We start from the raw sequence: 25,707 nt of genomic DNA, 5'->3' as shown, positions 1-25,707 counted from the left end.
ATCGCTAGGGGACCCTGAGTTGGCATCAGCGGCTTCTGCCCAGACAAGCCTGCCCACATGGCTGCGGTGGCCGCCGGCCCCGGGGACACTCACTTTCCGGCCTGGATGCCTTCCCAAGTGGACGAGAGCTTGATGAGGACCCGCTCCTTGCCCACGCCCAGCTCCTTGTAGAGGTCAATGAGGCGCCGTGCCCGGGCCACCATGGCGTCCTTGTCGAACGACAGCCTGTGGGGGGTGCCAGGCTGTGGCTCTGCCCCCGCCCGGCCCCCACCCCCGCCATGCCCCGCCTGGCCCGAGGCCCCACCTGGCATCCACTTCCGTGGACACGCGGCCAGGAATCTTCTTCAGTATTTCTGCCCCAAAGAGCACGTAAAGCTTGTCGATGGCATTTTTAACCTGTTCCTCCTGTGACCTGCGGTTCCAGAAGAGCAGCTGGAGCCCAGCCCGCTCCAGGTGGCGCGGCCCATCCTCCCCGCCCTCCCCCGCACCTGTGCACATTCCCAGTGGGACGACTGGGGACAGGCCGGGCACCGAGGATGCTCTAGGTGCAGCCAGGACCCTCCAGCTGGGCACGCCGGGGAGGCCGCGGCTCAGAGCGCTTAGGTGTCTTCTCAGAGGGACTCAGCAGGTGGGAGCAGGGGAGGTGCCCGCGGCCCACCCGCCCCACCCCACCCCAACACTCTTGGCCCTGTGAGGCTGCCAGGCCGCAGGTGTGGGGCGCCCGTCCCCCCGCACTCACCCGCCCAGCTTCTTGCCGTAGGCGATGGCCGCGTCCACCAGCTCCTGGTAGGCGGCCATCTGCGCGGCAGCCAGGATCAGGGACGGGTTGGTGGTGGCATCCTGGGGCTTGTACTCCTCGATGGCTGGAGAGGGCAGCAGAGAGCGGGGCGGTCAGTGGCGTGTTGTTTCTGCCCCGAACCCGAGCTGGACCCGGGCCAGATCCCCAGAGCCAGGCGGGGGCCGGGTGGAGAGAGGCCAGCCTGGGCACCCTGCGCCCGCTCAGGGGCCAAGTTCCTGGTGGCGGAGCCTCGGCCCTGAAGACGCCGAGGCCAGGAGACGGCCGTGGGGACGGCATCTGCCTGTGTGCGGCCTGCCTGGGTTCCAGCCCTGGCCCCGCAGAGGGGCCCCAGCACCACGGCCGCGCCCCAGTGAGCCCTGAGCAGCCAGCTGTCCAAATACCCAAAAAAGCAAGTAGCAGAACCCCAGATCAGGATCCGAAGGGCCTTTGCCTGGGGGAGCCGGACTTGGATCAGCATGTGTCAGTGCTGAAACACACACACACACACTTCACATGCTCCACATGGACACATTTTACGTGATCCACACACGCTCCATGAGCTCCTGACACATTCCACACAGAAACCACAACCACTGCACAGAGGCATGTTCTACATGGACACGCCACACACACACACACACACACACACACACACACTCCAGACGTTCCACAGACGCTCCCCACCATGCACACGTCCCCCACGGACACGTTCCGCGTGTCCCGCACCCGCCCCCCCCCCCCCGCAGACCGCCCGGCCTGCGCCCGCCCGAGGGGGGAGGCGACGTGGTCGCTGCTCGGGCGCCTGACCCGGGCCCAGTGCTCGGCCGTGGGCGGGGCTGAAGGGCAGCGGCGGGTCCGATAAACAAGCCGGTTCCCCAGGGCGCGGCCGTTTCTCAAGTCACCGTGAGAAGGCGCCGAGGAGGAAGTGGGCGCCGCCGCGCCAGGCCGCCAGTTTGCCGATTCTGGGGGGAGGTGCGGCCCGACCCCGCGCCCCCGCACGGCCGCCCCGGACCCCCTGCGCGCCTGCACGGCTGCCCCCGTCACCCCGCGCCCCCGCACATCAGTCCCGGACCCCTGCGCCCTGCACGGAAGCCCCCGGCTCCCCCCCCCGTCCCTACACATCAGCCCTGGACGCCCCCCGCCCCGCGCCCTGCACATCAGCTCCCGCCCCCCGCGCCCCTGCACAGCAGCACCCCCCTCACACCGCGCCCCTGCACCTAAGCCCCAGCCCCAGCCCCCCCGCGCCCCCGCACATCAGTCCCGGACCCCCTGCGCGCCTGCACGGCTGCCCCCGGCTGCCCCCCGCCCCCGTCCCTGCACATCAGCCCTGGACGCGCCCCTGCGCCGCAGCTCCCGCCCCCCGCGCCCCTGCACGCACGGCAGGCGTCACGGGCACGCAGGGTTCCGGGGTGCAGGCCGGAGGGAGCAAAGGTCCGGGGGTTCCAGGGCGGAGGGCGCGGGTCCGGGTGGACCGCGAGGGCGCAAGCTCCGAGGCTGCCAGAGGGGAGCAGGGCGGGGGAGCGACGGGCCGGGGGTCCGGGCGGGCGGCGGGCAGGGCGGCGGGCAGGGCAGCGGGCAGCGGGCAGGGCGGCGGGCAGGGCGGCGGGCAGGGTCCGAGCCCGGGCCCCGGCCGCCGCCGCCGCCCGCGCGGCTCACCGTTGAAGTCGCCCGTGTCCGCCACCACCGTGGTGAACTGCTTGAGCTGGTCCAGCGCGTTGTCCATCCTGGGCCGCTTCACCGGGGAGGCCGACATGGCGCGAGGTAGCCCTGGAGCCCGGCCCACAATGCTCCGCGGCAGGACGCGCGCCGGCCAATCGGAGCGCGGCGCGGCGGGGGCGGGGCCTCCGGCACTTCCGCCTCGCAGGCCCCGCCCCGCCTGGCAGGCCCCGCCCCGGCCCCGGCCCGCCCGCGGCATCCCGGGCGCAGCGGCCCCGCCGCCTCGGGGGTCCTGCCCTGCCTGGGTGCGGCGGGCCGGGGCACGGAGCGGGCGGGCGAATGCCCCGCGCGGTCGCGCCCTGCGAGCCGCGCCGGCCAGCGGTGCGGGCCGCTCCGCGCGCGCCTCCACCCACCCCGTGGCCTGCAGGTGGCCGCGGCGTGAGCCGAGGCTCGAGGACAGCCAGGCGTTAAGTCCCCGCAAGGGCCCTGCTGGGGCCCAGACTTTGTACTTTGCATGTGGGACAGGCCCTTGGCCACGCTCCCCAGGCCCAGTTGGACGCCGGCTGGCCGGGCCAGGGCATGTGCCACCGGCGTGTGGGTTTTGGTCACCGTCCACCGCCCGCCCCCTCCACCGGCGCCCGGTGCCCGGGCAGGCGAGACCGACCCGAGCGCGATGGCAGGGAGGAGGCTGCTGGGTGCTGGGTTCCGCGGGACCCGGGAGACGGCGAGCGGCGCCAGCCTTGCCGTCGGTTCCGAGAACCGAGCCCGCCGCACAGCCACAGTCCTTGGGGTGCCAAGTCCCGGTTCTCTGCAGGCTGGAGCCTAATGCTTCCTGGGGGGCTCTCCCTGCACGCCCCGCATTCTCAGTCCCCACTGCGGGCCTGAGGAGTCCTGCCGTGCATGGAGACCACCCCCCCTGCGGTGTCAGGGGCCTGGGGTGCAGGATGGAGCTCAGGTCATCACGTGGAAGCCGTGCGCCTTACCCGGCTTGAGCGCTTCCCCTCCCCGTCCACTCTTGCTTGTCTGGCGTCTGTCTTGCCTCTTCCCTGAACACCTCCTCAACGTCTCTCCTGTCCACTGTTTCTCCTTCTTTGCAGGGCCTGAATGGAGCCCAGGCCTTCATCCTGCCTTTGCTTTTGCATTTCCTTCCCTCTCTCTTCCCCACTGCAGACCAGCAACCAGTAACCGCCAGGTTGGATGGGCGTCAGTGCTGGAGCACCAACCTTGCCCACCCCCACCCCCCCCAAGTGAGGCCCTGGGTGCCCCCGACACAGAGAGGAGGAGAAGAGCGAACAAGGAGCTTGGATCTCTTACAAAACGGGATGGTGCTGCAGGGCCAGGCAGACCGGGTTCCATCCGGCCACAAAGAGAATGTTTACTAGCATAATGAGTTTATTTAGTAAGAGACCAGAGAATGGGGAAATTGCGGTGGGAGATTCAGGCCGGGACGCCGGCGGGGACGGAGACAGGTAAACGGGGAGGAGGGAGAGAGATTGCCGGAGAGCAGGAGGCAGCCTCTCCTTGGCCAGGTCCTGCGCTACTGCTGGGCTGGTCACTGGGCCTGGCCAAGTCGGGTAGGACTTTGGAAGGGCTGGGGGGCTCCTTCCTGTCTGGTGCAGTGCGGCCAGGGCAGGTGAGTGATCGGCCCCTGGCACTCCCCGCAGTGCCCGTTCCACAGTGCTCACCCTCGGCTGGATTTGACTCAGCCCGGGAGACCGTTCCTGGGAGGCGGCCGGGACGCTCCCTCCCCGCTGCTCTCCTTCTAGGTTCCCACTTCTACAGTGCAGGGGGCCAGCGAAGGCTCCTTGTCCAGTGCTCAGGGCAGACCCAGGCCCAGCACCCCAATTTGCAGAGTGAAGTGCAACCATTCCTGTGCCCCGGCCCCGCAGCCTTCTGTGCTGCCCTGGCCGCTGTGTCTCCCCAGGGACTGGCCAGGAGTGCCGGGGCAGAACTGAGTCGCCGTTGGCACCCCAGTGTCCAGCTGCAGGTGACAGGAAGGAGCCGGCGGCCGAAGGTGTGAGAGGTGCCTACATCCAAGACACCCGGATCCGAGCCGCCCGTCCCCCACGGTGGAGGCGGCAAGAAGGGACCCGGGGACTTCCTGGGGTGGCAGTAAGCCCCGGCCGGGGGGTGGAGAAGTTCCCGAGTAGGAAAGCGGCGGTCCCAGTCCTGGCTCCCAGTCTGGGTCTGTGACATCTTGGTGACCGGTGCTGGGGACACAGCACAGCTCAGGGCCCAGCGGTGGGGGATGCGGGGTGTGTGGGGTGCGCCCTGAGGCCCTTTGAGGCCCACACCTACTGGGGCGGAGGTGCTCAGGACTCCTCCTGCTGGAACCTGGGGGACGGTGGGACATTGACATCGAGGATCAAAGCTGGTCGCTGACAGTCGAGCCTACCACCAGCTGTCCTGTGGCTCTGGGACTGCCCGTCAGCTTTAGCAGGAAAAGAAGGTGTTTCCCCTGTGAGTTCAGCCCTGTAGGAGCTCTAGAGAAGACGCAATCTGGCCAGGATCAGAGCAGGACAGCGGAGGGGGGGGGGGCGGGGGGGGGGCAGTGCTGGGAGCCGGCCGGCTGGGCCTTTGGCCGCTGCCCTGAGCAACGCTGGGGTGAGGAGGAGGGGCCTGGCTCCAGCTGCCTCCGGACTCGCCTGACTGGCCTGGCGGGCTGGGGGGTGGGGGGCACCGTTCTCCCAGCCCAGCACCCGTGGGCGCGCCTGTGCACCCCCGTGCACGTGAGGCCACTCACAGCCAGCTCTTGGGGTGCTCACAGGCAGACCAGGGCCACTGGAGTGTGTGGTCTGGGGTCTCCGGGCTGAGACCGGCACCCCCAAGGCCCCTGCGGCAGTGGGGAGCAGGCGAGGAGCGGCCTGAGCAGGCGGGAGCCAGTGCTGACCAGCTGTCCGGGCAGCCCTCCCACGCCCATCCCCTGCTCGAGGGGGACGGCAGACGGCAGCGCCACACAGCCTGGGGGGGGGGGGGGGCGCAGGGTCCAGGCAGGAGAGACAGGACAGCGGAAGGGCGTCTGCCTTGTACACAGTGCCAGGTTCGATCCCTGGCACCCCCAGGCACCGCCAGGAGTGACCCCTGAGCACTGCCGGGTGTGGCCCAACAATAAAGAGATAAAGCACTTGCTGTCCACCACCATCAGCACCGCCAGAGGGTCCTGGTGCCCTGGGCAGAGGTGGGAGAGGCCAGGAGGAAGCAGCGGGCGGTGTAGACGGCTGAGAGCCCAGAGCGCGCAGGGCGGGTTTGCACAGAGGACAGGGAGGCTGGGGACAGTGGCGTCTGTAGGGGCCCAGGGAGCAGCCATGGGGTCGCAGGGAGGAGAAGGTGAGGGGGCCGGGACCGCATCCCACAGTGGGCCAGCCCCGGGGACTTCAGAGAGGCAGGTGCTCCCACAGAGGGGCGTCTTGGGCAGGAGCCCAGCCTGTGGGGCAGGGGGTGGGGCTCCCCAGGAAAGAACATCCACTGCCTTCAGGCTGGGGGGCTCTCAGGGGGCCCCAAAAGCACCGGCACCAAGAAACAAATGAGGCTCAGCGGTCTGCATGGGGCCTGGGTGTGATCATAGGAGCACAGAGCCCGGAGTGACTGCCCCTGAGTCCCAGGGTGTGGCTGAAACCGGGAGAGGGAGAGAGGAGAGGGGAAGAGAGAGGAGAAAGAAGAGAAAGAGAGAGAGAGATGGGGGAGGAGGAAAGAGAGCTTTAGAGAGGAGAGAGGGAGAGAGAGGAGGGTGGAGAGGGAGAGGGAGAAAGGAAGGAAGGGGAGGAGAGAGGAAGGGAGGAAGGAGAGGAGGAGAGAGAGATAAACAGGGTCACCCCGAGCCTCTTCTTTGGGCCACACTGACTGCGCTGCCCTAGGCCCCTAGGCCATTGCCAGCTCTGCGCTGAGGGTCCCTCCTGGCAGTCCTCAGGGGAGCAGGTGGCACAGGTCAGCCTTGGTGCCCCATCTCACCAGCCCCTCCCCCATATCTGTGTTTCCGGACCACTCCCAGCTTACTCCTGCCACTGTGCTCAGGGCTCACTCCTGAAGGTGCTCAGGACGCTGGGCCGTGCTGGGGTCAAGCTGGTGAGCCAGCCACTGTCTTCCTTTGTTGTGCTTTTGTTGTTTTGTTCGGGGTCACACCTGGCAGTGCTCAAGGATCTCTCAAGTCAGGGCTCCGTGCACTGGGGTGCTGGGAACTGACTCTGGGTCAGCCACAGGGGAGGCGGGTGCCCCATGAGGGTGCTGTCGCTCTGACAGGTTTGCTTTGTCTTGGGGGACCGGGGTTTCACCAGGTGGGAAATGACGATCTCGGGATGTACCCAGACTCCTACCTAAGAGCCTCTCCCGGCCCTGCACACAAGGAACAGAGTGTCAACCTGGGCTGATAGAAAGTTCTAGAGAAAAGGTGCACACCTTACAAGTCTTCCTGCTCCAGTTGGGTACTGAGTTACAGGGGGGTGGGGTACATGAGAATCAGGGTTGCTGAGTCATGGCAGGGAGGTCAGGGCTGCTGAGTCTTGCGGGGAGTGGCCTGAAGGGTCAGGGTGCTGGAGAGAGGGGGGAGGGTCAGGGGTGCTGAATCTTGGGGGAGGGTCAGGGGTGCTGAGTCATGGGGGAGGGGGAGGGGCCTGGAGGGTCAGGGGTGCTGAATCTGGAGGGGGGTGGTGGGGGACTGAATCTTGGGGGAGGGTCAGGGGTGCTGAGTCATGGGGGAGGGGGAGGGTCAGAGGTGAGAGTCTTGGGGGGAGGGGGAGGGTCGGGGTGCTGGTGTTCAGGCCCAGGCCTGCGGGTCTTGTCCTCCACAGCCAGGTGGGAGCACAGGAATGGAGACGACACAGCTGAATTCTGAAAACATTTATTTGGGGGCCAGAGCGATACAGCAGGGAGTGCATTTTCATTGCTCGCGGCTGACCTGATTTGATCCCCGGGACCCCCTAGGAGCCCGCCCAGAGTGATTCCTGAAGGCAGAGCCAGGAAGAACCCTTTAGAGTCACCAGGTGTGCCCTGCTCCCCGCCCCCCATATAAAAAGGAAAAGACTAAGGGAAGGGAAAGGAAGCAGGGGCCTCCTGGGTAGGGGGGTGTCCTGCAGGTCAAGACAGGCAGAAGCTTCTCCTTTGATACCTTTTTAACAAAGGGGACTATTTCTTTTTTCGGGGGCCACACCCCGCGATGCTCAGGGATTGCTCCTGGCTCTGCACTCACTCCTGGCGGTCACCCAGGTTACCAGCCGCCCTTTGACAGCACCAACAGGCCCTTTGTGCAGAGCCGAATTCTAATCTCACCTGACTGTCTCCTTTGGTCCTAGTCACTGAGTCACAGAAGCTGACAGCTGAGTCAGGGGCGGGATTAAACCCTGGAATTAAGCCCAGGAGAGGCTTTGCCTGAGGCAGATGCAAGGCCAGGTCCTGTCCCAGCACTAGAGGACAGAGGGACGGTGCTGGCCTTGCACACAGCTTCCTGGGTACAAGGGTGGGCCTGGCGGGGAGCTCCTGGCTGATGCCCACGTGCTGGGAACAGCCACGGAGGTTCACACGGGGAAGAGACGTGTTACAGCCAGGAGTAAGTTCTGAGCACCACCAAGTGTGGCTCAAATACCAAGAAAAAAATTATCGATGCACTGTTCGTTTACACACGTGGATATTTGGGGTTTTGCCTCACATGCTCTCAGGCGAACCCAACATGTCCCTCCGTTCGCCCCATTTCTGTTCGGTGGCCCCATGCTTCTCTCAAGCCCCACGCCTCCAGTGCCCCTCACCTTCCCGGCAGGATCTGGCTCCTGACCTGCTGCCTGTGTTCTGGGGAACCCCTGGTTTCGGAGACCCTGTGCGGACACATCCTGTTTCCGGCTTGAGCACTGGTATCACAAGCACCCCCACCCCGACCCCTGCAGTGTGGGCAGGGAAGGGGGCAGGAAGTTGATTCATGGTGGACTTCCAAGACCCCTCAGAAAAGCTGCCAGCAACCAGCCTGCACCAAGGCAGTTCCGTGCACCCTGACCCCCCACGCTGGAGCTCACCCTGCGGTGTCATCATCTGTGCTGGCTCCATGGCATGTGGGGGACATGCTGCTGTACCCTCAGTGAGTGACCCAGGAGAAGAGCCCCCAGGTGCTCCCCCCCACTAGGGCCCTGCTCAGGCTCCCCGCAGCTGGGGCTCCCTCTGGGGCCCTACCCTGTGACACCCCTCCACACCGCTCTGCAGGGCTCGGCCGTGCCCCCGAGTGTGCGAGTGCATGTGGATATGGCTAGTGTGCACATGAGCCTGGCTCTGCATGTACGTGACCCCACGGGCACCTGCGCCTATGTACATGTGTGTGTGCCATGCATACATGTATCCACGTACCCATGTGTACATGCCCATATGCCAGTATACACATGTCCACATACCCATGCCGGTGTACACGTGTGGCCATGCACATGTGCTGTGTACCCACATACACATACCCACGTACACGGATGGCCATGCACACATGCCCATGGACACGTCCCTGTACACGTGTACCACACATGTACTGCACACATGCCCAAGTGTGTCCCTAGCTGTCTGTCCCTATGTACAGGTGCGTGTCACAGCACGCTTGTTCGTGCTCGCTCCCCCAGGGCCACTCTTCACCTGGGTGTGACCGTGCCCGACTCTCACTATGAACCCACCAGAGCTCAGGCTGGGGACCTGGTGCATGGTCCCTGCTGGGCTGTCCTGCGCTGGTGGCAGCACCCTGGGCGTCAGTGGGGACAGCGTGAACATCACGGGGCCTCTTCGCCAGCACCCATGGGCTGGCTTCAGCTCCCCAGGGCTCGGCCGTGTTCCCCCAGTGCCACACCCCTGCACTTCAGGGCTCAGAAATGTTTCTGCAACTACAGCCCCTGCCGGTCCCTCCTGCCCTGGGAACAGGGGTGCCCCTGCCCTCTGCCCTGCTCCCCTAGCTTCTGGCATCAGCTTCTTGGGAAACCAAATATTTTGCAAAAGTGCAGCAGGGCGGAGGTGCCAAGGGCTGAAGTTGCTCAACGGGATTTGTGGGCTCCACGGGCAGAAACCCGAGTTCAAGCCTCGGCACCGCCTGGAGCGCCCAGCACAGAGCAGGGTGTGGCCCTGACAGGAAGGGCAGCCCGGCCCTCCTGGTGAGGGTGGGAGCCCCTCAGGCACGTTGCTGGGGTCCCCTCTTTGCAGTGGGCATCTGACTATCCTGGGGTTCCCAGTAAGGAGGGGGCTCCCAGGAGCCCTGAGGCTGGAGCAGATAGGTGGGGTCAGGCCCCGCAGGAGCTCCGAGGACAAGTGGGTGGCGCTGGGGTCTCCCCTGGCCAGAGAACTGGGCCTCTGAGGTTTCCGGGAAAGAGACGGCCGGGGCAGGGAGTGGTCTGGGCAGCGGTGGAGCCAGCAGGCCTTTCGGCCCAGCCTCCCTGACCACCATCTTCCTGTATGGTCCTGTAGCCCGAGACTGGGCAGGCCGGCCTGTGAGCCCTGGCTGTGAGCCCATCTGCTCCGAACCAGCTGGAAGCAGGCAGGAGCGGGAGCCGGGCCGGGCAGGGCTGTGAGCTGAAGGGCTCCATGGGGGTGTTTGTTTGGGGGGGGAGCTGCTCCCTCCACTGCCTCCTCCTCATGGGTCCCTCAAGGGGCAGACCCCACAGGGGGGCACCTCCACAGGGATGCCCTCGCGGACATCACCTCCGAGATTCTCAGGCCCAGACCGTGCTGGACACACGCAGTCCCATGGGGCCGTGTGAGTGAACCAGGGTGCGAGACGCGCGACACCCCAGCACGGAAAGAAAACCCTTTCACGCACTCCCCGCTCCAGAGTGCAGCTGCCTCCGGCTGCCAGCAGAGGGCGCTGGAGACCACCGCGAAGGGCCTGGAGCAGAGACTAGTGGTCAGCAGGTCCCCGGGCACTCTAGAAGCAGCCTGGCCTCCGACCAGCCTCTCCTGTACCCCAGATGCCGTCACTGGGTTCCCAGACCTGGCGCCGGGATTTGGGCCCATGGAAGTGCACTGCGGGGCAGCCGTCCGGGCTGGCTGCACAGGACAGTCGTCCAGCCTCGAGGGAGGGCTCCCTGGTGCCCGGCGCCCCACTCCGAGGGGCTGCACAGTGAACCCCCCACGACGCTCAGGCAGGAGTGAGCCTGTTTAATGAGATCCGAGCTTCTCTCTGTTTGGGCTGTGGCCTCCCCTCACCCCCCAGGACACAGCACAGGCCTGGCTGGGACTGGGCCAAAGAAAGTTTCTTTTCGGGGAGGCGTCAGGGACCTCGAAATCCAGCTGCGCTTGCTCCACGGGAGGGCGTGGGGGGTCCCTATGCCCACCTCAGGGTGCTGTGAGCTGGAAGGGGCCCCACTGAAGCCCTCCTGGGGGCGGGAGTGGGGTACGGTGGGTGCGGCAGTGAGCACGGATGGGGGGCAGGGGCCCCAGTGGGCGAGCGAGCCACCAGTGTGGCCGGAGTGGCCGTTTGGCTGCAGTGGGGCGGGGGTGAGGGGTCAGGACGGCGGGACGCCGCTCAGCTCTCCTCGTCCTCCATCCGCTTCTGGTTGTACGTGATCTTGTCCATGATCTTCTGCAGCTCGGTGCCGCCTTTCCTATCCTGGGGGGGAGTGGGACGGTCAGCGCGCTGCATGCCGCTGGCCAGCCGGGGAGGGCGAGGCCCGGCTCACCTCCAGAGACGCCTTCTGCACGGTGAGCTGGCTGTACACGCGCGCGCCCTCCTCCCCGCACACCTTCTTCAGCTCGTCGCGGTTCAGCGAGAAGAGCTGGCTGCCGGTCAGGATGCCCAGGTTCTCCACCGTCCTGCGGGCGGGCGCGGGCGGGCAGGCGTGAGCCTGGGCGGGGCGCTGCCCCCCCCCAGCCCCCACCCCGGCCAGCACCCGGCGCTCACTGTGGGCTGAAGGCCTTGGCTTCCAGCCAGGCCTGCACCTGCTCCGGGCTGGAGTCGAAGGTGAGCGGCTGCCGCACGGGCTGGCTGCGCTCCACGCGGAAGCTGCGCGGCCGCTGCGACTTGATGTTGTGGATCTTAAGCTGCAGCTCGTTGTTGACTTCGTCCATGACCTCTGCGCGGACAGCAGCTCAGGCCGGCGGCCCGCCCCAGACGGGCCCCCCTCACCCGGACACCTGCCGGTCCCTGCTCACCAGTTTTTTTTTTTTTGCTTTTTGGGTCACACCCAGCGATGCTCAGGGGTGGGCTACTCCTGGCTCATGCACTCAGGAATTATTCCTGGCAGTGCTCAGGGGACCACATAGGGGATGCTGGGAATCAAACCCGGTCGGCCGCGTGCAAGGCAAACGCCCTCCTACCCGCTGTGCTATCTCTCCAGCCCCAAAAACTTGGGTGTGTTTCTTTTTCTTTTTTGGGGGTCACACCCGGCGATGCTCAGGGGCTACTCCTGGTTCTGCGCTCAGGAATTACCCCTGGCGGTGCTCGGGGGACCCTATGGGATGCTGGGAATCGAACCCGGGTCGGCCGCGTGCAAGGCAAACGCCCTCCCCGCTGTGCTCTCGTCGCTCCAGCCCCTGCTCACCATTTTTGGGTCCTGAGATGCCGGGGGACATCTTGTGGATCGGGCTGGCGGGGCCCCAGTATTTCGCACCTGGCTGCAAGGGTGGGGGGCAGGAGGACAGCGATGGGGCAGGGGGCCTGTCCCCGTCGCTCTGCTCCTTCCGGGCCCCAAACCAGCCCTGCGGCGGCCCTCCGGCTCTGCCCCCCCACCCCGCCCCAAGCAGCACCTTCTCCCCTCACCTGGTCGGGAGGGCGGTCTGCATCCTCGGGCCGTGCCTCGTCCAGGATGTTGCTGGGCACGTAGCCCACCTCGCCCCTGGAGCTGCGCAGCTCCCACCAGTGGTGCCCGTCTCTCACCACCTGTGGGTACCCCCGAGTCGCCCCAGTCGCCCACCAGCTCCAGTGCCGGAGCCATGGGGTGCAGACCAAGTCCCAGGCGACACCCCTGAAACTCCCCACCACAGGGCCCAGTCCTATGTGGACATCAGCCCCCCCTCCTGCAGCCTGTCACCCGGCCTCCCTCCCACCAGGGGACGCCCCGCGCGCCTGCCAGTGTGGGTCAGACAGCCCCGCCACCCTGCTGCCCCCACCCTGCGCACCCACAGCCCCACTTTCGGGTGTGAGGAACACGTAAGGGGCGCCATCCCCACAGGTGAGGGCCCCTCCCAGCACAGACGCCAGGGCAGAGAGCCCCTCCCCTCACCTCCAGGACTTCGTCCTTGAGCACTGAGAGCTCGTGGGCGTTGCGGGCGGTGAAGTCGTACAGGACCCTGGCGTACTTGGTCGCGGTGGGCTCGTAACCCCTGGTGGACGGGCCACGGGGTGAGCAGGTGCCTTGCGCAGGGCTGGGGCTGCGCCCTCAGCTCAGTGCCCGCCCGCCAGCCCCGCAGAGGCCAGGGAAGGAACTGTGTCCCCCACGCAGAGGTCTGCGGCCAAGCCCTGGACCCCGGGAGACCAGACGCCAGCCCAGCCCCAGGGAGATCGGCTGTGGCTCTGCTGGGTCTGGCCTAGTCACTCAGGTGCCACCGCGGTGTCACCTCGGTGTCCAGGATGTGTGGGGCTGAGCTGGAGCCAGGGTCGGGCCGGGGCCGTCGGGGCAGGAACCGTGGGTCAGAAGAGGCGCCCAAAGCAAGGCCAGGCCCGTGCAGGGCAAGACAAGGAGAGGAAGGAGCGCACCCGGGATCGAGTTCTGTGTGACCGACACACACTACACACTCTTAAGCACACAAGTCACACACACACACTCTCACATATACACCCCCCACATACCTTATACTCACACACACACACACACACACTCACATATACTCCCACCACATATCCCACATTCACATACACCCACACATACTCTCTCATATACACACACACCCTCACACATACACACCCACCCATATTCCACAGACATCCACAGACTCACACACTCGCACATATACCCCCCATATCTTATATACTCACACACATATCCCAAACACTCTCTCACATACACCAATACATTCACACACACATACACTCAGACACATTCACACACACCCCACGAATACCAAGACCCTCACACATACACACACCCACCTATCCCACATACTCACACACCCAGACAAACTCACATATCCCACACTCTCACACATACCCATACACTCACTCTCTCATATACACCCCACATACACGTCTTACACACTCACATATACTCACTCTCATATATACACCGCACACACATATCACACACTCATATACACCCACACATTCTTTCTCATAACCCACACTCTCACATATACACCCCTGCACACATCTTACATACTCACACACACTGTCACACATACATCCCACACACACATCCCACATTCGCCCACTCTCAGATATACACCACCACATACCTTACATACTCACACGTACACACTCTCACAAACATCCCACATACTCACACATTCTACATACTCACACATATGCCCACACACCCAGATACACCCGCACATATCTCACATACTAATACCCACACATATCCCCAAAGACACACATATCCCATATACTCTCATACACACACCCACACACTCCCAACACTCCCACACATATCCCACACACTCACACTTCCCCCCATATACTCCCATATATACTTGCATGTGCACCCACATTCACACAATAAGACACTCATAGAACTTACTCTCATAATACACACATATCCCACACACAGGGCTGGAGCGATAGCACAGCGGTAGGGCATTTGCCTTGCATGCAGCCAACATGGCTGACCCGAGTTCGATTCCTCCGCTCCTCTCGGAGAGCCCTGCAAGCTACCGAGAGCATCTCGCCCGCACGGCAGAGCCTGGCAAGCTCCCCGAGACACATTCAGTATGCCAAACACAGTAACAACCAAGTCTCACAATGTTACTGGGACCGCTCAAGCAAACCGATGAACAACGGCAGGACAGTGACAGTATCCCACACACACATACTCAGATACCCACAAGCTCACATACTCACACACGTGCACCCACACACCCACATGTTCTAACATATACATACGCTTAAATAATGTGCACTCATTCTCAAACATGTGCTCACACACTAACTCAAATGTACATCCACACAATAACACATACTCACCACCTAGACAATAACACACGCTCACATTCTCACATAAACACATACATATACCACACATTCACAGTCGAACAATGCCCACTCACATAACACCCACATACATACTCGTATGCACACTCACAGACCCACACAGTAACATACACTTCACTCTCACACATTCACACACACTGATTCCTACACATATACCCACAAAATAACATGCACTCACGCAAAACTATACAATAACACACTCAATTCTCATACACGTACATATCCCATACATTGTCTCACCCCCCACACTCATACATACTAATATACACTCACACTGCACTCAAAGTGACATGCACTCATTCTCTCACATCACATGTATATTCCACACACACCTTCACACAATAACTCACGCTCTTGTTCCTATTTCCACACCATGACACACACCCCAAACTTAAACCCACATGCTCACATACACCCACATATGCATACAATTACTCACACCCCCACACCCAACACCCCCACATATTCTCCAGCGATAGCACAGCGGTAGGGCGTTCGCCTTACAAGCGGCCAACATGGCCGACCCGAGTTCGATTCCTCCGCCCCTCTCGGAGAGCCCGGCAAGCTACCGAGAGTATTCGATATGCCAGACACAGTAACAACAAAGTCTCCAATGGAGACGTTACTGGGCCCGCTTGAGCAAATCGACGATCAATGGGAGGGCCTTTACCTTTACCTATACACACTCATACTCTCTCACACAGCACATACTCTCAAAATATACTCACACACTCACACAAACCGACACATGCACTCACAGACTAACTTCTCATTCTCTCTCTCTCCCTCTCCGTCTCTGTCTCTCTCTCACACACACACACAAACACCTCACACACAGAGCAGATCCTGACAAGAAGTGAGAACAGAGAGAAAAGGAGCAGTGTCCCCATTTTGGCTCTGTGAGATGTGTGTTGGGGGTTTAGCAGACTATTTTCGTTGTTTTTTTTTTTTCTTTTTTGCTCTTTGGGTCACACCCAGCAATGCACAGGAGCTACACCTGGCTCATGCACTCATGCACTCAGGTCCTGGCGGTGCTCGGGGGACCATCTGGGATGCTGGGAATCGAACCTAGGTCAGCTGTGTGCAAGGCAAACGCCCTGCCCGCTGTGCTCTTGCTCCAGCCCCGCGCTGTTGTTGTTTTTGTGTTTGAGCTCTGCACCAAGAATTACTCCTGGTGGAGCGTGAGGAACATACGGGATGCCGGGGGTTGGACCCAGGTCAGCTTCGTGCCAGTCCAGCAAGCGCCCTACCCATTGTACTATCACTCCCACCCGGTCCGACGATTTCTTTGGGGGTTTTTGGGTCACACCTGGCAGCGCCCGGAGGCTCTTCCCGGCTCTGTGCTCAGGAGTGACCCCTGGCGGTGCTGGGAGGCCTGCACAGGGCTGGTCTGTGCGGAAGGACCCTCCACCCCCTGCCCCTGTGCTGTTTCTAAGCAGGATGGCAGAGTGTGGGGACCTGCGGGATGCTGGGACGCCCGGCGGGAGTTGGTGGGTGCCCGCCCTCGCCCTGCCAGGCACATCCCCGAGTCGCAGGGGAAAGCCGCGCCCTGAGGGGCCTCGGCCGCCCCCTAGTGGCAGCCGCGCGCACCTGCGGGCCGCGAGGGCTCACCTGGGAGGGCCCTGGGCGCTGAGCGGGGGTCCGTCTCCGAGGGGCGCGGGCTCTGCCGTGGGCAGCGGCTTGGTGGGGTTCCGGAAGGACCGTTGGCTCCCGGGGGCGGGCTGCAGGAGAAGGGGCGGCCTGCGCTCAGCGCGTGGGGCCGGGCGGGGGCGGGCGGGGGGCGCGGGGGGGCGGGGCCGCTGACCTCCAGGCCGCAGGGGGCGGCCAGTCCCTCGGCTTCCCAGGGGGCCTCCTGCAGAATGTCCAGCGGCGGCTCCCAGCCGCTGTGGAACCGGGGCACGTAGAAGGGCACCTGGGACTCCCGCGGCCACTGGGAGCTGCGGGGCAGGGAGGCCCCGGGTCAGTCTCCCGCTGCCCGCCGTGGGGTCGGGGGGGACCCACGCGGCCAGCGCCACCCGCCCCCGGTACCGGGGCTGCGTCCAGGTCTCCCCCATGGACTTCCAGAGCGCCATCTCCTTGGGCGTCAGGTGGCCGTGCAGGAAGGCCACGGCCTCGGCCGAGAGCAGCGGGCAGCGCGCGGAGGCGGCCAGGTCCGGGCCCGCGCAGGTGCTGACGATCTGGGGCAGATGCGGGGTTCAGGGGGCGCCCCCCCGCGCGCCCCCCCCCCGCGGCGCGGCGCGGCCCGGCCCGGGTGGGTACCAGGTCCAGAGGCCCGAAGAGGAAGTGCACGAGCTCCACGGCGCTGGGGTTCTGGATGTGCTTCTGCAGCTTGGCCTGGGGGCGGGGCGGGGGTCAGGCGGGGCTGGGGGCGCTGCGGGGGCCGCCCCGCCCGCCCCGCGGGAGGGACCCGCGCCCGGGCCGGGCCTCACCAGCAGGTTGATGGCCAGTTTGATCTTCTGGAAACAGTCCACGAACTCGGTGTCGGCGGGGGGCCGCGCGCGCAGCGTGAGCATGCCCTCTGCAAGGGGGCGCAGCGCTGAGCCCCGCGGCGCGGACCCCGCCCCGCCCCGCGGACCCCGCCCCGCCCCGCCGCGCCCCCGCACCTGCCGGCCCGCGCTTGCCCTTCTTCTTCCCCTTCTTGCGCTGGTTGAGCTGCTTGAAGGCCTCGGCCGCCTTCTGCAGCCGCGCCACGAACCACTCGATGTCGTCCAGCGCGCAGTTGAGGATTTGCTGCGGGGGAGCGAGCGCGGGGCTCAGCCCGGGCCGGGCGCGCCCCCCCCCGCCCCCCGCCCGCGCCCCCCGCCCGCGCCCGCGCCCGCGCCCACCGTCTCCTTCTCGATCTTGTGCGCCAGCACGGCCCGCGGCTCCTCGTCCGGCGCGTCCCGGCGGCGCAACCCTGCGGGGCACAGCAGCGCTGGGACCGCGACCCCCGCCCGCCCGCGTCCCCCGCCCCCGCCCCCCCGGCCCGCCGGCGCCCACCTGCCTCGCCCAACGGCACCGGGGGTCCCACGCGGTTCTTGGGCGCCGCGTCCACGCCGGCGCGCTGCACGGGGATGGGGGCGGGGCCCGGGGACGCGGGCAGCACGGACCGACGCTGCTGCAGCTTCTCGCGGTGGCCCCTGCCGGGGGAGCGGGGTCTGCCCGGGCCCGCGAGGCGCCCCCCGCCGCCTCCCCGCGCTCCCTCAGCCCCGCCGCTCCTCCCCGCGCCCTCGCCGGCCCGGGCCCCTCAGGTTCCCGGGCTCCTCCCTCAGGTTCCCGTCGCGGGTAGGTCCGGGCTCCTCCCTCGCATTCCCCGGCTCCTCCCTCACCGGCCCGGCCCCTCCCTCAGATTCCTCTCAAGGCTTGGGCTCCTCCCTCACACGCCCGGGCTCCTCCCCACACCCCCTCATCGGCCCGGGCCTTCCCTCAGACTCTCCTCACGGGCCCGGGCTCCTCCTTCACATTCCCAGGCTCCTCCCTCACATTCTCCGGGCCCCTCCCTCAGACTCCCCTCACAGGTCCAGGCTCCTCCCTCACATTCCCCGGCTCCTCCCTCACCGGCCCGGGCCCCCCTCAGGTTCCTGGGCTCCTCCCTCGGATTCCTGGACCCTCCCTCACATTCTCCGGGCCCCCCCTCAGGCTCCCCTCACATTCCCGGGCTCCTCCTCCCTCACTGGCCGGGCTCCGCCCTCGCAGGACTTGGCCCCGCCCCTCCCCGCCCCGCCTCCCGCGCCCGTCGCTCCCCTCCCGGCCGCCGCCTCGCTCCCGCCCGGGCCCTACTTGAGTGTCTGGGGCCGCATCTTCTTCCCCAGCCGGCAGTCGGCCAGCGCGCTCTCAATGTCCTCGTGCACCAGCTCCGCCTGCGGGAGGGGACGAGGGGTGGGCGGGGCTTTCCGGCGCGGGCGGGGCTCCTCGGGGTGGGTGGGGCCGGGGCGGAGCCTCCCGGTGTGGGCGGGGCCGGACGGGGAGGGGCGGGGCTACTCGGCGTGGGCGGGGCCAGACGGGGAGGGGAGGGGCTCCTCGGCATGGGTGGGACCGGGCGGAGCCTCCCGGTGTGGGCGGGGCCTGACGGGGAGGGGCGGGGCTCCTCGGCATGGGTGGGACTGGGCGGAGCCTCCCGGTGTGGGCGGGGCCTGACGGGGAGGGGAGGGGCTACTCGGCGTGGGCGGGGCCAGACGGGGAGGGGCGGGGCTCCTCGGCATGGGTGGGACTGGGCGGGGCCGGCCGGGGAGGGGCGTGGCTCCTCGCGTGGGCGGGGCCGGGCTTGGTGGGGGGCGCCGCCCCTCACCTCCACCTCGTCGCAGTGGAAGAAGTGCACGTCGGGCTTGTTCTGCTCCGAGTCCTGGCACACGAGGAGCAGCACGGACGGGTAGCGCAGCTGGTTGAGCACCGTCTGGCTGTGCCGCACGGTGGGCAGCGGGAAGTTCTCCAGCTCCTCCTGCGGGAGGGAAGGGCGGCTTGCGGCTTGCCTGGACACCGCCCGCCTTGGCGCTGGACCGCCGCCGCGCCAGACCCTGTCCACGCCCGCTCGCACCTTGGACTCCACGTCCAGCAGCCGCAGCTCCTTATCGTTCACCTGCAGCAGCATCTCCTGGGTCCAGATCTTCTCCTTGGCGCTCAGCTGCACCAGCTTCCTGATGGCGTCATCCACGGACACGATGGCCTCGCTCTTGTCCATGATGAACGTGGCCAAGTGCTGGGGGGACACAGCCTCCTTGGGGACCAGGCCCAAGGGCGGCGCCCCAGCATCTGGAGGCAGCCTGCTGCCCACCTGCCCCACCCTTCCTCCTCTCCTGCTGATTCCGGAGCCCTCCGCACTCCCCCAGGGCCCGGGAGAGGTCTCGGTGCCCCCCAGCCACGCTTGCTTGTCCAACTCTGTGACTGAACACACAGGCGGCGGGTGTCGAAGGACACTGTCCGCCCCAGGCCAGCGCACCTGCCCGCAGGCCACCCTGGCAAGTGTCATTTCAGGGTGTGTGAGCTCCGAGGTGGGGAAGGGGGTCCCTCCAGCAGCAGGGGTCCCCCCCAGTCCTGCTCACCACCCTCCCCCCAGGGCCAAGCGGGGGTGCCAGAGAGCAGAGAGGGGGCTGTGACCGCCGCTGGCTGTGAGTGTACAGGGCTGGGGCGGCAGAGCATTTCAGCCAGGGATGAGTGGACAGCGGCAGACTTGGACACAGCGCTGTCCGCAGGAAGCTCAGGGAGCCACCGCTCCTGGAGGGGCTGCACGGGACGAAGGAGCCCACAAGGGCTCCCGGGAATGTGGACGGCACAGCCCAGAGCGGTCCATAAAGCCACCTCCCTCCAGGCCCACGCTGGCAGGGCTGGGCCCCGGCCTATTCACCCTGCTTTCACCTTGGTGCCGGGGGGGAGGGGCGGGGGGCACCAGGCCTGCGGGTCAGAGCAGGACCCAGGATCTGGCAAGGAGGCAGGAGCTCTGAGTGGCCCGTCCCAGGAGTGGGCAAGATGAATGGGTCATAAATCAGAGTCACAACAAAAACACACAAGGGAGCAAGTCCATCCTGCTGGCCGCTGGAAGGACCCACAACGCAGCCGCAAGCCTGTGGAAGGCCCCGGACTCGCACTCCAGGCTGACCCCTCTGAGTCCAAGCTATGAACTGGGGTCCTCCCTCAGACCCCCCCCCCAAGTACCAGCCTATTTCTGGTTTCTGATGGGGCGATGGGGCACAGAGTTCTGGGGCTCAGACGCGGTGCAGGGGGTCAGACTCAGTGCTGGCCCGATAGGCAGTGTCCTCCCCCGAGGTACCTCCTGGTCATTTTTGGTTTGGGGGTCCTCCGCTCTATGTTGAGCCCCACACTCCTGCCAGAACTCAGGGGCCAGAGGTCTGGGCTGTAGCCCAGGTTGCATCCTGAGGCCTAATTTAGTTTGATTTTTGTTTCAGATTTTTGGCAGGTAGGGGGCACACCCAGCAGTGCTCAGGGCTGACTCCTGGCTCTGCACTCAGGGATCACTCCTGGTGGGGTTTAGGGGACCCTTTGGGGTGCTAGGGATCGAACTCGGATCTGCCGCATACAAAGCAGACATCCTTCCCATGGTCATGTCACTCTGGCCCCCCGAGCCCGCAGGATGGCTGTCCACCGCCCCCCTCTCCGAGCCCAGAGAGGCGGCTGTCCATCCCTGAGCCCGCTGGAGCGGCTGTCCACCTCCCTGAGCCCGTTGGAGCGGCTGTCCACTTCCCTGAGCCTGGCGGGGTGGCTGTCCACCCCCTGAGCCTGGCAGGACGGCTGTCCACCTCCCTGAACCCGCAGGACAGCTGTCCATCCCCGAGCCCGGCGGGTGGCTGTCCACTTCCTGAGCCTGGTGGGGTGGCTGTCCACCCTCCTGAGCCCAGTGGGGTGGCTGTACACCCCCAAGTCCAGTGGGGCGGCTGTCCATCCCCAAGTCCGGCGGGGTGGTTGTCCAGCCCCGAGCCCAGCGGGTGGCTGTCCACCCCTTCCCATGGCAGGTGACGTTGTGGGGGCGCACAACACGGGTGGGGAAGACGGAAATACTCAGGGGCTGGATGACAGGACAGGAGGGAAGGCGCTTGCTTCACAGGCAGATGACCAGAGGGTCCCCCGAGCCCCGCCAGGAGTGACCCCTGAGTGCAGACCGCAGTCAGCCCGGAGCAGCGCCGGGCATGGCCCGAACTAACCAGAAAAGAAGCAACAGAAACAGGAATGCTGAGGCCGGGCCCAGCCCAACACACGCCACCAGCATGGCGGCCCCAGGCCCAGGCAAGGAGGCAAGGGGAGGGAGAGGAGAGGCCGTGGGAGGGAGCGACTCCAGCCCTGCACCCGGCGACAGCCGGCACCTTCCACGCTCTGCCTGCGACCAGGTGGGAACATGCCTCCGGGCACGGAGAAGCCCCCAGCCTGTGCCACGCCTGGGGCAGGGCAGAGCCCCCCGGGCGGCTGTGTCTCGGGCCACCCAAGGTCACACTCGTGACTTCTGGGTGTGTGGGCTCCTCTGCGCCAGCATGACAGGTGACCCTGTCGTGCCAACTGCCGCAGAGAAGGGAAGGGAGACGAAATGTCATCCAGGAAAAGCCACCCACAAATCCTTCCGGAAGAGCCAGCACAGAAGGGGCTCAAGGCGCCCCGAAACTGGGGCTGCTAGGTGTTCAAAACCGGCCGGAGAGAGAGACAGCAGGGACAGACGGACGCTCCCTGCACGCGGTCGGCTGGGTTTGGGCCCTGGCACCCCCCTCAGGAGTCAGGAGTCGGCCCGGAGCACCCCTGCGTGTACACGGCCCAACCATCCACACACACACACACACACACACGTAAAACAAACATCAACCACAGGTGGGAGACGCTACTGACGGGGCGGGAGGCCACGGCCAGACCCCCGGGGTCTCAGCGCACGCGTGGGTGTGCCTCCCTCCTTCCCTGCTTTCTTCTCCTTCCTTCTCTCCTTCCTTCCCTCCTCTCTTCTCTCCTTCTTCCTTCCTCCCCCCTTTCTGTTTTGGTAGGAGCGGTCAAGGTGTGCCCTGACACCAAAACTTTCCTGGACTTAAGCCTGAGAGACGCAGGCTTGTCGGTGAGGCCCTGACCTCGGAAACGCCCAGAAGACACTGGCAGGGCAGTGGAGACGGGCGGGCGCGGACGCAGCAGGCGGCCCCGAGGCTGGGTTGAGCTCCCAGTCCCTGTCCAGTCCCAGCTGCGACCCGCGGGCAAGCCAGCCACTCTGAGGCCCAGCCCGGCCAGGTCCCGCTCTGCGTGTCTGCGGGTAGCCCGGAGGAGCCCGCACGCAGCCTCTGACACAATCCAGACAGGAGGGGGCCACTGGGAGCAGACGGGGTCCTGGGCTCAGTCTCCCCAGAGAGCTGGAGTGACACAGTGTGACCTGCACTCCCCGGCCCCCAGACACTGACCCAGAGGAGCCCTGCTCTGTCCCCACCCGCCTTGGCCCCATGTGAGCCTGCAGGGGTGAGGCGGAGGGAGACCCCCAGCACTTCCCAGGGGTCTCCCCACAGACCCACGGGGGCTGCGGAAAGTGCCACCCACAGCCTCTGGGGGGCTGTGACCGGGAGGGGGGGCACGACCTGCCTCAGTTTCCCCCGAGCCTCACCTGGACATGGTACTGGGATGTCTCGTGCATGATGACGTTGGAGTTGGAGTATTTCTTCCTCTGCTCTGCACGGGGAAAACGTGCTGTCACCAGCCGCAGGGTGCCAGAAAGGGCCCCCAGGGTGAGGGGCCCGGGGCAGGACCTGCACAGGCAGGCGAGCCCCTTCCTGGCTGGCGTCTGTGGCCCCTGGACCCCTCCCTGGAGTGTGTGCAAGGCGGTGGGGGCCACTGGGATCAGGTTGCGGGGAGCACCAGGCAGCAGCCGAGGCTGACGCCCTGAATTATTAGTGGTGCTCTCCCCTTACGAGGGGTGGGGGGGCGGGGAGCGCGGAGCAGCTGGCGCTAACCTGCGCCTGTCCCCCTCTCGGCCTCGTGGCGCGGGGCCTCCCCAGGCTGACCTGCGCCCGTCCCCTTCTCGACCTCGTGGCGCGGGGCCTCCCCAGGCTGACCTGCACCTGTTGGGGCCTCCCTAGGCTGACCTGTGCCTGTCAGGGCCTCCCCAGGTTGACTTGCGCCTGTTGGGGCCTCCCCAGGCTGACCTGTGCCCATCGGGGCCTCCCCGAGCTGACCTGTGCCCGCCGGGGCCTCCCTGAGCTGACCTGTGCCCGCCGGGGCCTCCCCGAGCTGACCTGTGCCCGCTGGGGCCTCCCCGAGCTGACCTGTGCCCGTCGGGGCCTCCCAGGCTGACCTGCGCCCATCCCCCTCTCGGCTCTGGGGCGTGGGCCCTCCCCAGGATGACCTGCACCCGTCAGGGCCTCCCCAGGCTGACCTGCGCCCATCGGGGCCTCCCTGGGCTGACCTGCACCCGTTGGGGCCTCCCCAGGCTGACCTGCACCCGTCCCCCTCTCGGCCTTGTGGCACTGGGCCTCCCCAGGCTGACCTGCACCTACTGGGGCCTCCCCAGGCTGACCTGCGCCCGTCAGGGCCTTCCCAGGCTGACCTGCGCCCGTCCCCCTCTCGGCTCTGGAGCGTGGGCCCTCCCCAGGATGTCCCGTCCTCCTCACTCTCAGCTCTGGGGCGCAGGACCCTCCCGGGGGCTGACCTGCGCCCGTTCCTCTAGCTCTCACCTCTGGGGCGCGGGGACCCTCCCCTACCGGGCGGTGCCACTCACCAAACAGGTCTTTGGCACTCATCTTGGCCACACCGTCTGACCGGCCCGGGCTGCCGCTACAAGGGAGAGGCTGGTGAGGGTGGGGCCCCGGCACACCCCTCCCTGGGGATGGGGGGCCCCTCGCGGTGGCTCCCAGGCAGCTCACGGACCCCGAGTGGCTCATGGTGTCTTCGTGGTGGCGGGTCCCGGGTGGCTGAGTCCAGGGCCTGGTGGCCGCCCGCGCCTGGACACAGAAGCAGCAGTTCACGCGCGGGTCGGGGGTGCCCCCAGGGTGCCAGGCAGGGGACCCAGCCCGAGTCCCTGCGGCTGCCTCGTCCTGCCCGGGTAGCCCGTGGGTCATGCCCGGTGACGCCGGTGGTGGCTCTCAGCTCAGAGCCCGGGTCACTCTGGGCAGTACTCAGGGGGCCCGTGGCCATCTGGACCCTGTTGTGGCTCTGCGGGGGCCCAGGAGGCATGGGCCAAGGGCCTGGGGTAGAGGGAAGGGATGAAGGGTGGCAGGCCTGGCTCGGGGCGAGTGGTCAGGGCTGCCCAGGCCAAGCTGACCCACGTGTGGCTCTGGGAACCCCGTCAGTGTGGCTGCGGGCCAGGTCTCCCCAGGGTGGGCTCCCCGGCTGCCCGCACCCTCTGCACGTGAGCGGGAGAATGTGTGGAATGTGAGCTCATGGGTGGGCCGAGTGTTTGCCCAATGGGGTTCCGGCAGGGGAACCGGAAGCACCCCTGGGCCCACAGGCCTGGGCCATGGGGTCATGCCCAGTAGAGGCCCGGCCGGGCAGTGGGAGGGGTCCCCGGTCCGGGGGCCCCCACCACCCTTGGGTTCGGTTCTGTAGTGGCCATTTTCCGGGTGCACCGGGAGGGCGGTGTGGTGGCCAGCGGGCGGGTGACGGGAGCAGGGCGGGTGGAGGGAAGGGCTCCAAGTTCAAATTCCAGCTCAGTGGCCCAGTGACCTTGGGGAGGAGGAGCTGGGTGGGGCCTGGAATCGGGGAGCCCCTCGCCCCGCCGTGGAGAGACGGACCGCAGGGGGCGGGACCCTCGGGAAGTGGGCGGGGAGAGGGTGGCCGGGCCCAGAGAGGGCCCGGCAGGGGCTGGGCGGGGCGGCGGGTGACACCCCGGCTGCGGGGCCCCTCGAGCAGCCCCCCGGCCGCCTGGAGCGCGCGCCCCCCCCCGCCGAGGAGGGGGCTCCCGCGGGCGCCCCGGTCGGCCGGGAGGCCCAGGTGAGTCAGCCGGGCTCGCACACCTGGGCCCGCACACCTGCGCCCGCGGGCTCGCCGGGCCGGCCGCGGGCCAGGGGAGCCCGAGCCCAGCCGCCGCGGGTCGGCGCGAAGCCCGGCGCGCTCCCGGGGAAACTGAGGCGGGCGCCCGCGCGTGTGCCCAGGTGCGCTCACCTGCCGGCCGGCCCGCGCGTCTGCGGCCGGTGCGCCCCGTCCGCCGGCTCCGTCCGCCGGCCCGTCCGCCGTCCAGTGCCCGTGCGCCGGCGCTGCGCGTCCGCCGGCCGGGTCCGCCGTCACTGCCCGCCGCCGTCCACTGCCCGTCCGCGGTCCACTGCCCGCCCGCCGTCGGGCGCGCCCGGCCGAGTGTGCGGGGCGCGGGGCGGGGCGGGGCGGGGCGGGCGCAGACGCGGAACCTGAGCGGCAGGTCGGAGTCACCGGGCGGGGCGGCGGGCGGGGCGGCCGCGGGGTCCCCGCGCGCACCCGGGTCCCTCCCCGCGCCCTTGGGCCCCCCGGAAGCGCCCGTCCAAGCCCCCCACCCGCTGCTCGCCAGGTGCGGCCCCTCCGGGCGTGCCCTGCCCTGGGCGCAGGGCGGAGGCTGTGCCCCTTGGTTCTCGGTCCGGGCAGCCTCCTCTGCGACGGTCTCCGGGGTGCCCGGGCCTGAACCGATGACCCCTGGGGACGGGGGCCGGGGTCCCTCGGGGCACCGAGGCCCGACAAGGCTGGACAGGGTGGGGCTCCCGGCTGGCCCTGGCCCCTGCCCGTAGTGTCTGGGCTGGAGTCTCAGGTGGGCGTGGGAGGCTGAGCAGAGGCCAGTTCCGAGGGC

General features: G+C 66.8%; 2 protein-coding genes across 5 annotated transcripts in view; both read right to left on the bottom strand.

The window, feature by feature from the left end:
* TALDO1 (transaldolase 1) overlaps positions 1-2,570 on the bottom strand; it is a 44,282-nt gene extending 41,712 nt beyond the window's left edge. For all 3 annotated transcript variants that reach the window (XM_056131867.1, XM_056131866.1, XM_056131865.1), the window contains exons 1-4: positions 2,435-2,570; positions 740-863; positions 305-412; positions 94-225 (exon numbers count right to left, since the gene is read on the bottom strand). In XM_056131867.1, coding sequence (XP_055987842.1) covers positions 94-225; positions 305-412; positions 740-863; positions 2,435-2,531 — 461 coding nt within the window. In that variant the 5' untranslated portion in view covers positions 2,532-2,570. The remainder of the gene's footprint in view (positions 1-93; positions 226-304; positions 413-739; positions 864-2,434) is intronic.
* Positions 2,571-10,547: 7,977 nt separating this feature from the next.
* Positions 10,548-25,353, bottom strand: EPS8L2 (EPS8 like 2). 2 transcript variants are annotated; one of them, XM_056131856.1, is made up of 21 exons: positions 25,059-25,353; positions 23,826-23,899; positions 23,677-23,732; positions 22,567-22,631; positions 19,030-19,191; positions 18,784-18,933; positions 18,276-18,355; positions 17,496-17,635; positions 17,342-17,412; positions 17,120-17,246; positions 16,946-17,034; positions 16,776-16,850; positions 16,545-16,693; positions 16,321-16,453; positions 16,128-16,237; positions 12,595-12,694; positions 12,132-12,251; positions 11,914-11,986; positions 11,274-11,445; positions 11,053-11,185; positions 10,548-10,982 (listed from the first exon to the last, which is right to left on the bottom strand). In XM_056131856.1, the coding sequence occupies exons 2-21, from the start codon at positions 23,837-23,839 to the stop codon at positions 10,899-10,901; spliced, it is 2,103 nt and encodes a 700-aa protein (XP_055987831.1). In that variant the 5' UTR covers positions 23,840-23,899; positions 25,059-25,353; the 3' UTR covers positions 10,548-10,898. The 2 variants fall into 2 exon arrangements, with proteins under 2 accessions (XP_055987831.1, XP_055987830.1); XM_056131855.1 differs by having other exon boundaries at positions 18,784-19,191.
* Positions 25,354-25,707: the final 354 nt, after the last annotated feature.

Source organism: Sorex fumeus, unplaced genomic scaffold (genome assembly GCF_029834395.1).
Source record: "Sorex fumeus unplaced genomic scaffold, SorFum_2.1 ptg000093l, whole genome shotgun sequence".
NCBI lineage: Eukaryota > Metazoa > Chordata > Mammalia > Eulipotyphla > Soricidae > Sorex > Sorex fumeus.
The sequence above is the reverse complement of the archived record's forward strand: the minus strand, read 5'-3'. Positions and strand labels throughout refer to the sequence as shown.

What these genes read in the sequence shown, in the direction of transcription:
- EPS8L2 (XM_056131855.1), bottom strand. An exon ending in GAGACCTGGACGCAGCCCCG is followed by an intron (nt 16,454 to 16,544) that starts GTACCGGGGGCG and finishes CCTGCCCCGCAG; the next exon opens with CTCCCAGTGGCCGCGGGAGT. An exon ending in CATCTCAGGACCCAAAAATG is followed by an intron (nt 11,446 to 11,913) that starts GTGAGCAGGGGC and finishes CTGTCCGCGCAG; the next exon opens with AGGTCATGGACGAAGTCAAC.